The 11,845-nt window shown below is 34.8% G+C and overlaps 1 protein-coding gene across 1 annotated transcript; it reads left to right on the plus strand.

Moving 5' to 3' along the window:
• The first annotated feature begins 984 nt into the window (after nt 1-984).
• On the plus strand, nt 985-1,879 carry LOC148198413 (uncharacterized). The gene has a single exon (XM_088091997.1). The coding sequence runs from the start codon at nt 1,036-1,038 to the stop codon at nt 1,669-1,671; it is 636 nt and encodes a 211-aa protein (XP_087948123.1). The 5' UTR covers nt 985-1,035; the 3' UTR covers nt 1,672-1,879.
• Nucleotides 1,880-11,845: the final 9,966 nt, after the last annotated feature.

The following is an 11,845-nucleotide window of genomic DNA, read 5'->3' on the forward strand; positions in this document are numbered from 1 at the left end:
AACAAAGACAGTGGACTTCGACAAACATGACCTGACGACTCCAACAGTATCGAACAACCTTATTTGACAAATAAGTTTTCTCTGCAAGGATTAAGGTAAACTGTAATTAAGGGTAATGGGCTGAGATTGGACCGAGATTAAGGTGTTACTAATCTCAGACCCATCTTCAAAACTATAAATAAAAGTCAAAGGTAGGAGGTAGATGATTGCATTTACTGTGTATTAATACAATTGCTTTGATTACCATACGACTTGTTTACTGACTTACGCATCGGAGAGAACCTTTGGCAAGTATCCCTCCGGACGGTTAGAATGAAGACGAAGATAAGGACACGATTTCTCGAACGACATTGAAGAAGAAATTATGAAGGTGTTAGAAGTTACTTGACCCTATATCTGAAACCGAAATCACTAATAGAAGAACCATCTTCATCCCATCTAAGAACAGGTCAATTGAGGAATCTAGGACGACAACAAATAAGTTTACATGCCTATTGATAATTAGATAATTTAAACAAGAACTAATATATATATATATATATATATATATATATATATATATATATATATATATATATATATATATATTTGAAGGTCCAATAAATCTCTATAAATACATTGACATTTGCACCGTATAGACAATTAATAACATTTATTACTCATAATTATACACATAATTATAGACTTCGTCACACTAGCTTGTTTTAATTTAATTTTAAAATAATAGCAGAATAAATATGAAGGTAAGTCTCAAACAAGAGTATAACAACTACGGAAGAAGGAAAGAGATAAAAAAAATTTAAAATGTTCAAAGCCGGCATAGCTGACCTGACCACACCGACCCCTCCACGCATTCCATAGAAAAACAACACTTACTGACTTCATCAAAGTCAACTGTACTGAAAGTCAACTGTTTTCTTCACCGTGTATATATATACACACACATATATCATCCCTTTGTATAATATTCATCGTTCTCAACACACAAAAACAACACAACCATATTCTCTCAAGATTTGTTCCACCCGTAGTACAATGGGAAATGCAGCTGTGACTCCATGCTTTTACCAGAAAAGATCATCAGAATCGTTGTTGTCATCGAAACTTATATTCTGGGATGGTAGCACGAGATGTCTGAAGGGTAAGCACGTGGCTGGTGAGATCATGTTTGAGTTCCCAGATAAGGTTGTTTGCCATGCAGATTCCTTCTTTATAGGACATCCAATTCCTGCTTTAGCATTAGAGGATGAGTTGATGGTAGGTGCAACCTATTTCGTTCTTCCCATTCAGTTCTTCACATGCAAAACCATTTCTGTCTCTTCACTCTTGTCCTTGGGATCATCCCCTAACAAGGCCACTATCAAATTTGGGGAATGCGCTTTTGAGTACTTGAAAGGGTCCAACGGAAGGGTACTCATAAAGGTCATGCCTCAGTTCATAACAATGCTCATCAAAAGAGGTAAAAGATGCAACCCCACCACCACTCACAACAACTTTCTCTGCAGCACTCCCGAGTTGAAAAAACACTATCAAATGCTTGTAAAGTCCAAGGACCAGGTTTGGTCACCTAAGCTTGATACCATTTCAGAGTACAAGGTTCGGTTTTCACCGTGTAGATTTTTAGGTTTAGAATGGAAGGAAAAGGAAAAGACAGAGGTTGTGTCTTCTTGATAGTTTTCATGTTTTGAAGTAGAGAGTTTTGAAATTTGTAACAAATACGTACTTCAATTCAGTACGGGACCAGTTCTGTTCATAATTTTTTGGTAGTGATATGATGATGGTAGTTGTTTGAAAAGTAGTCAAAATTGATGCTCCAAAGACTAATTCAACGGAGTCACCTGATACAAATCTGTAAAAAAGAAACAATAGAATAATATACTATACGTTAAAATGAATATTATGAATAAAACTTAATTTGTAAAATCCCACTCCCACTCTTCTCTTGTATTAATTTTTTTTTTCTCTAGAATTCCTCTCTACCTTCTCTCTAATTTCATTCCTCCAATTATAATCTCTTCTAGAGTCTGACCACGCACCTCCCATTTGTTAGAGAACTAAGGATCCATTTTAAGCTATCAATTTTCATAATAAGTTCTTAATTATTTGGAGAACTCTTTAATATTTTAATTTTCTTTTTAATTTCTCATTCATCTTGACGAGATAAAAGTGATCTTATGATTAATCTTATACTAAATTTTTGTTATGTTTAGAATTTTTTTGCTATGTTGGGATACTTTGTACAGTTACTCTAGATTTTGACACTAGTTCAAAATAGGCATTTTAAGTCTCCAAATTTTAAGTCTGTTTTTATCATAACAAACTTAATAAATATGCGGTGACAATTTTGTAAATTAAAATTCATATTTTAAGTCTGTTAATTTGGTAACAGACTTAAATTTTGATTTTAAATCTGTTAAAATATAAACTGATTTTAAATCTGTTAAATTATAAACAGATTTAATTTCGGTATATGTTAAGTTTTTTACTAGACTTAAATTAATTTTTTAAGTCTTTTCAAAATAAAACAAGACTTTAATTTTATGAGTTAAACTTAAATTCATGTTTAACCTAATTTTTCATCATAGAGCACACAACACTTCTTCTTCCACTTTCTCTTTCTCCACTTTCTCTTTCTCCACTTTCTCCCCTTGTGCGCCTCCTCGACACCTGCTCACGCCCAACACTTTCATCTTCATGCCAAATCTCTCTGTTTATATGTCCTAGGGCACAATGTTATAGCCACCGCCTCGCAGATCTTGTCTCCCATCTTGTGTCGTTGTCACTGTCGTCATTCCCATTGCCTTTGTCGGCTCTCGCGCCACCTTTGTCGTTGCTTGCCTAGTTGATGTTGTCGCTGCTCACTTCTCGCACCGTCGTTGCTCGCATCGCGTTGCGCTACTTGCGTTGCCTTTACTCGCGTCGCCACTTGCGTCGCCTCTACTCGCGTCGTCGTTCGCGCTGCCACTTGCATCGTCGCTTGCGTTTTCGCTGCCGTAGTGGCCTCTTGCGTTATCACTGCCACTACTGCCGCAAATGCATCGTGTTGTGTTGTTGTCCTTGTACAAATGAAAAAAATTTGTCTTGGTTTGTAAGGATTAAGAATTATGATATTTTTTTTTGTTTTTAGGGTTTTAGATTTTAATCTTTTCTTAAAGTGATTTTTAAGGTTAACAATTTTTAGGGCTTTTTGTAATCACTCCAATTTCTTTTCTCTGATTTATATTATATTATGTAAAGAATGTGATTAGAATAATGGATTATTGGTGCATTTCTTTGGTTGTGAAGAAGAATTTAATTGGGGGGATGATTGCTTATATTATGTTCTAATTTGATCTATGCGAACCTATATAAGAAAGATGAAATTTTTGTTGATTGATTGAGGTGCCAATGGAATATATGATTGAATTCGAAATTTTAGGTGGGAATTTTAAGTCAGTTGGATAATAACAAACTTAAATTTTAAGCCTGTCGGTCAATAAACAAACTTAAAATTTAAGTGTGTTGAATCTAAGTTTATCGTAGAACATATTTAAAAAGCCCAAAATAACAGACTTAAAAAGCCTATTTTGTACTAGTGTGAGTAGTTCTTATACTATAATTTTCTATAACACATAATTCTTGGATACATAATTTAAAATATACATTATTATTTTTAAAGACTCATTATGAAAATTGGTTAATGTTTTATCATAAGGTTTCCTAGATTGTCTAACCGCCTAAGATCGTCTAGTTGATAATTATAATAACACATCTAGTCCTCATAGCCTCTACCAAAGCATCTACAATTGTTAATGTATTGATATTTTGTTTTGCAAATATTGTACATGTGTTTGAAGTTGTTAATTAATATTTTATGAAAGTTAATTTCGATAGTTATGTTGTACATATAGGAACCTAAAATTAACTAAATAAGAGGATTTGTTCAACTTATATACATGATGTGTGAAAGTTCGTTGGAAAAGGTAGAAGGAAGTGAAAGTTAAGGTCTCCTAACAGTGAAAAGCTGAGTATCACATGTTTCCATTTCAAGAATGAATATTACACTAAAAGGTTATATTATGAAAGAAATAATATGACTAACAACTTTGAAAAGTTTACACTATGCTGCGAAAAGTTTACAACACTTGAAAGCGGTTCAATTGTCCTTAGTGATAACAAGTCTGATATAATCACTTGAGTTGGAACCATAGAGTTTCATCTACACAATGGAATTGAAAGATGGCTTGATGAAGTTAGGTATATACCACTTGAAACACAATCTTATATCCCGTGAATCATTCCATGAACTATCGTACTGGCTTATTTTCTACCTGGGTGACATGCTTTAGCGAACTGAGCTATGAACATAGCACACAATGTATCAAATGAATCAAATGAACTCATCCCTTCGAGGTGATTGGGAAGAGCCAATAGTGCACCCTCATGTCCCAAGTATGGATATTTTGCTAAGTTAATAAAGGATTTCATGTGTGTTTGGGTCCGTTGTTCCATCTTATTTGTCAATGTTGATGATTAAACCTATGGAAACACAAGTTTCCTCAATTTTTTAGATGAAAGGGTGAAAACCCTATTGGTAGGCTTTTACTACTTTGTTCAACTATTGTTTCCACATAGCTTGAAAAGAGAAGTGTTGATGACATACTCTGAATTCTTAGAGTATGGAAGTCCTTTGTACTGGGGTAAGATCATGTCGGGTTCTTTAAGGTTCATTATCTCCTTAGGAGTGTCTACTGTTGTGATTGACTAATTTCCCTTGGTGCGATGTAGGGCTATTTTTTCCAAGATTTATTAATTCAGTGAGTGGGCTTAGGATAGATTTTCTCAACCCACTTACGTTGTTTGCATTGGGAGATTCCTCTTTGGTAGGGGCAATACGTGTATGCCCTCTCATTTCGCTTTGATAGTGTTACTAGGTTGAGTTGTGTGAGATTCTCCTCCTATGTGTAAGGAATACTCCCTAATTTTTAACTGCCGGTTGTACCTCTCTTTTTCGAGGTAATTGAGCTTTAGGACTTGAAGCTCTGATAACAGTTGAAAAACTGTTATTTTTATACTTAAAATTGATATCAAAAACAACCTTTATGACTAGATACTAGCTTGGAATCATATTTTTGCTTATGTTTTTGGAAGTAAGAGAGTTGGACAAGTTTTATGCTTAATTTCCTTGTTTTTGCAGGTTTTTGAGATGAATTTGATGAAAGAAGTGAAGTGGGACAGAGATGGAATCAGAAAAGGACACAAAAAGTGAAAAAGAAGAGACGCCGCAAGTACGGCTCAGTGCCAATTACCGCTGAGTGGCACTTTCAAGGACTTGTTGGCACCGCTGAAGGGTAAAAATGCAGCTGAGCGGCAAAATAGAAGAAACGCACTTACCGCTGAGCGGTAATTAGCGCTGAGCGCCACTTTATTGGGCTTTGGGCCAATTTTCTGTAATTTTTATCATATGTTTTGGGCTTGGACCCGTTTTCTATTATTCTTATGGGCTTGGGCTTAATTTTCTATAATATTTAGAAGTCTATATAAGGCTTTAGTCTTCCTAGGGTTAGTATCTTTTGATGGCTTAAGTACAGAAACACATTTTTCACCCCTTAGGGGTAGATTTGGGGATGGTGACGACTCTCTTTTTCTCTTTCTTGGGTTTTTCTATCTCTTTCATTCTTTCTTTCCATTATTCATCTAGTTCCTCCATGACGATGGAGGGCAAAACCTTATTGTTGTTGGGAAAGATGTAACCTTCTTAAACTCTCATGTATTGAATTTGTTCTTCAAGATCTTTTATAAGATACATGCTTTCTTTCATTAATTGTTAGGGTTTTTCCTCTTTGCTCAAAGCATGCATTGTTTAACTCATTCGATGTCATGATTATTGATTTTGTCGATATGGACACAAACGGAGTAATCTAGAACTGGGGAAATTCTCCCAAAAAGCAGTATTGCCTAGACATAGGGATATGAGGGTTGATTGCCTTTAAGCTTCTGTGCTTCAGAATTAATTATTAGGGATGCTAGGAATTGTATGAACTCATAATTAAGGATATGCTTTCTTCACCAAGACATCGGGTTTAAGGTAATTTAGAGAGTGTCATTAATATTAATGAAAAGAAAGACGAATTCATAAATGCATGACAGTAAATTAGGTTAAATCTAAACCCCAACAACAATATCATCAACTTCGTCCATTCTTTCTTATGTTTAACCTCAATTGATCACATTGCATTCATGCATTCATCTTTATTTTATTGCATTTGCATTCAAAATCCCAAAAATATGTTCTTTAGAGTCTTAATTAATTGAGTAATCACATAACTGTTTAATGTCGTGAGTCTCTTGGGAAAACAATACTTGGTCTTACCATGTTAGATTACTTGATACGATTCAGTTACACTTGTCGAGGGTTAACAAGTTTTTGACTCGGTTTTCGGGGATTAAAAATTTGTTCATCAAGCTCCACGTAGTGTTGTGCATACATCTACTTTCGCTGGTTGTTGAGTTATTATTGCATACTCATTAGTACTTGTTGAAGATTTTATTTATTTAAGATTTTCTTTATTTTTGTTGAGGATTGTATTCACATAAATTTTGATATCGTTGATATCAAGGGCATCCATATTCGGATTTGAAAATAGTTAGACTTAGGTTTAGCACTATATTATGACATGTGATAGAAAGTACATCATAGTAGGTTGAACCTACTATAATGTACTTTTTCGCTACGTCATAGAATGTACATACCTATTATTACTGCCAGAACTATGACACCAATCCACCTGTCATAATATGTCCATTCTACCCGTCAAAAAAAGTTTTTTCTACACTAGTGATATATTTTGGGGGGAAGAATTTTACGCGTCAAATGTACTTACTGAGTTTTGTTGAGAAACCTTTCAGCTGTATATGATGAGGGCAAGAATAGTAGGATGAGGAAATTACCTGGGCCAAATTTTTGAGTGGGCTAAATATTGATATAAGAGATAGGGTTGAACTACTACCTTATAGAGATTTGAATGATCTTGTTCAAATGTGTATAAAGGTATAACAACAAAGCTTGAGAAAATCCTCTTCACAAAGAGTTCTAGTTCAACCTACTTTTGAAAAGAAAAAGTTCATAGAAAAACCCAAACAAGTTGCAATTGAATCGAAAACAGATTCAGCTTATGAAAGGTCAAAACTATTTGACAGAATCCCTAAAAAATCATATCACGGTGCATCAGATTTCAGAGTTAGACATGCACTGGTCTTTCAATTTTTTTTTTGTAATCTGATCTGATTGTTTCTTTTGAATTGTTGATTGTGCATAACACATACTAACCCAGCTTTTGTTGCAGTTTCACATAAACTTTGATGCACCACACAGATCACAAACCTAGGCAATTAGTTGGCAAATTGTATTCAGAAAATGCTAAAATTAGTGGTTTAGAGAGTCAATTTACACAAAATTGTTCGAACACGAAATGCTTTGGCATGAGCATGCTTAGTTCATTGAATCAGACTTGTATATACTGCTAATGGATGCCAAATACAGTGTTTCCAAATTTCACTTATTTAGTTCCACTTTTATATCAATTCACACAACTCCACCACAAAATTTTAGTTTTAGGAAAGAAAATGAGTTTTAAGCACTTAATTGTACTCAGACACGACAATTCAGACTTGAGAAAGGCACTAGAATCCCAATTAAAGACGTCCAACAATGATCTAGGTACTGAACCAGAATTAAAAGCTGAAATAAAAGTAAGAAACTAAACTCAACTAAGTTAAGCAGATCGGACAACTACAATTGATACTCTTCTGGAGTTTTCTTAGGACAACCAAGCTTTGCCTAGGCAATTCATTGCTTATATGGTATGCACATAGTACTGGTTCAACCAATCAGATGCAACTCAATGCTAAACTCTCATTCAAGTGCAATTATAAACCAAAACAAAACATATTACTATTGTAAACAAATGCAAATCAAACATAAATCACCCGAGCTCTTAATGATGTTGTCATAGCTCTAATGGTGTGCCAATGATGATGATACATGTAGATTATGTAGATTGAGTAAAACACGGTTTAAAACAAGAATTGATGACATTTCAAGCAACTGCACAGGACTAATAGACAAAACAGAATATGATGATTTAATTAAAATTACTCAAAAGATAGATAGGCCGATTAAAATGATAAAAACACTCAATCATAAAGTTGGCACACGAGGAATTAATGTAGACAAAACCTATTGGAAATAGAATTGGACATAACAGTAATAGTGGAAGCAAAGGACAAATAAATGAATTATAATGACAAATGAAGAATGAAGGAGTGAATGGACTTAGCTTCACGAATTAGACCTCAACCTAGCTTTGAATACCACATATGACCTCCCGATCATGGTAGATCGAAGAAGAGTTCGAGAAATTGAAGCAAATTGTGTCGACGATCAGATGAAGCAGCGGAAGAAGTGAAAAGACCTATAAACCCTAGGTTTTGGTGTCGAAGAGGGAAAGAGACAAACAAACTCTAGATTCAAAGGTTTGTTCGGAGTAGGTTGAAGGTGTGGTGATTTAGGATGATTTGAACAGTGAAAAAGGGAAAATAAAGGGTTAATTATGTTTTTAGTCTCTCAACTATCATGCGATTTTAGATTTAGTCTCTCTTTCAAACTTTGGTACACCTTATTCCTTATTCTTAAGGAAACTATAATTTTTCGTCCTCTAAAACCAACCCCGTTAAAATTAGGCTAAGTTGGCTAACTGTGTGCCACGTATTTTTTCTTTTTCTGACACTGAGTCAATCTTTCCCTACTTCTCTCCCTCCATCTCCTTCCCTCATCTTCACGTCGAGCTTCTCTCCCTCCCTCCTCCTCCGCTCTCCTTCCTCCTTCGCTCTCCCTCCGCCTCCGAGTGTCAAACTATATACACCGACCAGACTGGCCCCAACATCTCCCCTTCCGTCTCCATCGCCTGGGTTGGGAACTTTGGCAAGCAATTCCCAGAGGTGAACGCCTGGTACACTGTCGAGGAAGACTCCAACAACGGTGATTGCAACAAATCAGGGTGGAAAATCCAATGTCCTGAACATTTTGTCCAGTGATTTCTTGTACTTCGCCACCAATTCCGGGAATCCGAACAGGGAAACAACACCGTCTTTAGTGGTTTCAGCGAAACAGGATTCTGAGATCCTCTTTTCAGGATTCAAGGAGAAGACGTGGTCAGCGAGGATTCTCGCCATGGAAGAGAGTTCCAACAATGACTTTAACAACGCTCAACCATTTCTTGATCTTAACAAGGTCAGTCTTGAACTAAGTTGTTGCAGAGGAGAAGAAGAGAGAGAATAATGGAGCAATTTAGTTTGTGGGTGTGAGAAGCATGAGGGATTTAGATAGACGAGTGCTTAACCAATCAGGGTTCACTTTTCTGTGGATGGGACTGAAATCGAGGTACAATGCAGCCTTTAACTCTAAGAAATCTCGCACTGGATGTGTTGGAAGCAATTCTCCCTATAATAATAACTTAGAAGTTACAAAGAAAGATTCATCTCATGCTATTCAATCTCATTCAAGCGGCAATCTTCCTAACCAAAATTTAAATTGTGCTAGCAATAACATTGATATGGGTTCCAATACTAATAATGCTTATGTTAAATCTGCAGTTATAAGTGAGCTAGCAGTGGCTTTAATCAAATGTTTGTACCAAACATCCGCTTTCCAACCTATAAAAAACAACCTTGTCTATATCAATAGAAGTATTTCAAGAAGCAACAACGGAAGCAATGGCCAAAATGGGGGCAACATAGCAGTTAGTGCTGGAGGAACAAACATGGAAAGCGACAATGGACTCCCTAGGAATAGTGGCAGTGGCAATGCTAGTGGAAGTAGATTAAAACAAGACTTCTCAAATGGAAGCAGCCTTAATTCATTTTTCTTCACTTACCTACAGTGGTCTTCTTGTAGATATCTACTATACTATATGATTTGTTTATTTTTTTTCTTCATTTTTCTTAATTGTGCCATCACGAGGAGAGGAGTCAAGAAGCGGAAGACGATGAAGGTGTCGACGTTGGCGTGGTGGAGGAGGTTCGTGTCGGTGAAGATGGCGAGGTAGAAGACGTGAGTGGTAGAGAATAATTTCTTTCTAGTGGGGATGTAGAACACAAAGTGCAAAAGAGTAGAAAGAGTTGACTCAATGTCAGAAAAAAAAAATACGTGGCACACCGTTAGCCACCTCAGCCTAATTTTAACGGCGTTGGTTTTGGAGGATGGAAAATTATTGTTTCCTTAAGGACAAGGATCAAAGTGTACCAAAGTTTGAAAGAGAGACTAAATCTAAAATCGCATGATAGTTGAGGGACTAAAAGCATATTTAACCCGAAAATAAACGGTGAAAGAAGATCTAGTTGGTGGGAAATGCATTTGATTAGTGGAAATGATGATTCTATGGAAGAAATGGCTAAAGCAAGGAAGAAAACGAGGTTGAACATGAAATTTGTGATGAATTTTTGTTCGTGAAGAGGAGCTCTCAAGAGCAGGAATGAAAATGAGGCTTGTAAGGTAGAGAAAAGCAAAAGACGCAAATGAATGCTCTCGAGGCACAAATGAGGTTTTGGTGATGACACGTGCATAGGTTGAAGCGCTGATGAAACATAAGTAGAGGATGTGGCTACTGATGAGTGGCACTCATGGAGGAGTGAGAAGTCTTATTTGGAAAATTGAGAAAATGAAAGAAATGAGAGTGTGAGTGAAAGGTGGCTAGAGGAGATCCCTTAGATTCTCTTGCCTTGACTTTCAAGGTGAATTGTCTCTGGAGTGCTCTCAATATAATCACAATTCATTAATCTCAAAAGTGTCCTTACAAAAGGTGCTAACATGCTTTTATAAAGATGAAAGTTTCACCTATGTCTCCACATGTTTAACATATTTTACACATGTTTATACAAATAAAAAATACTAAAATAGATAAGCCTAAGTCATCACTTGTGGTGCAACCGGATATTTATAAACATTTTAGAGTTTCAAATGATATAATAACGAATTTTGTTTATATGTTGTTAAATAGTAATTGAATAACATTATTATCTTCTTAGTAATAATGAGCTTGTTTGTTATTTTGGGACTATAAACAATAATGGGCTTATTTGTTATTTGGGCTGAGCAAGTTAGGCCAGAGAAGTATATTCTCTTGAGTGTTTCATCCTACACCTCCAAGATCTCATCCTGCAGTTTTTGTTCGTTTTATTCTAAGCAATTTTAGTTCCATGTTGATTTATTTTAGTTTCTAGATTTTTGTGCTGATAACACTACCCTCACTTTTGCATTGCTTTCATTCTTTAATTTTTTAGTTATACACTAAACCATTAAATTGTCACACATGCTCTTGTTTAATTTTACATTTATTTTAAATAAAAATACAATTAAAAGTTATCTTTTAAATATGTATAACCCTAATTTTATTTATAAATATCTTTTTAAGTAAAAATATATTTTATCTTTATTTGCATAATCTTTACTTGATTGAAAATTATATTTTAATGTACATTTTAATTCTATAACCCAAATTTTAACATAAACTACTTTATTTTCCACCTAGATGAACTCACTTTTTTAACCAATTATAAATTTATAGTTTTTTTTTCTCAAATAAATTCATAGGCTTACATGAAAATTTTATTAAAAAAATAATAAAATTATAGAAATTTATTTAAAAATTTATATTTTTTAAAATTAATTTATTTATGCATATTTCAAGTTTGTGTCGTTTTCTCTCATTATAAACTAAGAAACAACCATGAAATCGCCTTTTACAATTTTTTGGAATTCAACTACAAAAGTTGGTAAAAATTCATATTTAAATTATGAGTCATTACA

This window comes from Vigna umbellata, chromosome 5 (assembly GCF_029865625.1).
Source record: "Vigna umbellata cultivar VRB3 chromosome 5, Vumbellata_1.0, whole genome shotgun sequence".
Taxonomy (NCBI): Eukaryota; Viridiplantae; Streptophyta; class Magnoliopsida; order Fabales; family Fabaceae; genus Vigna; species Vigna umbellata.

Excerpts from the sequence above, each read along its gene's own strand:
- LOC148198413 (XM_088091997.1), top strand. The coding sequence starts at position 1,036 with ATGGGAAATGCAGCTGTGACTCCATGCTTTTACCAGAAAAGATCATCA.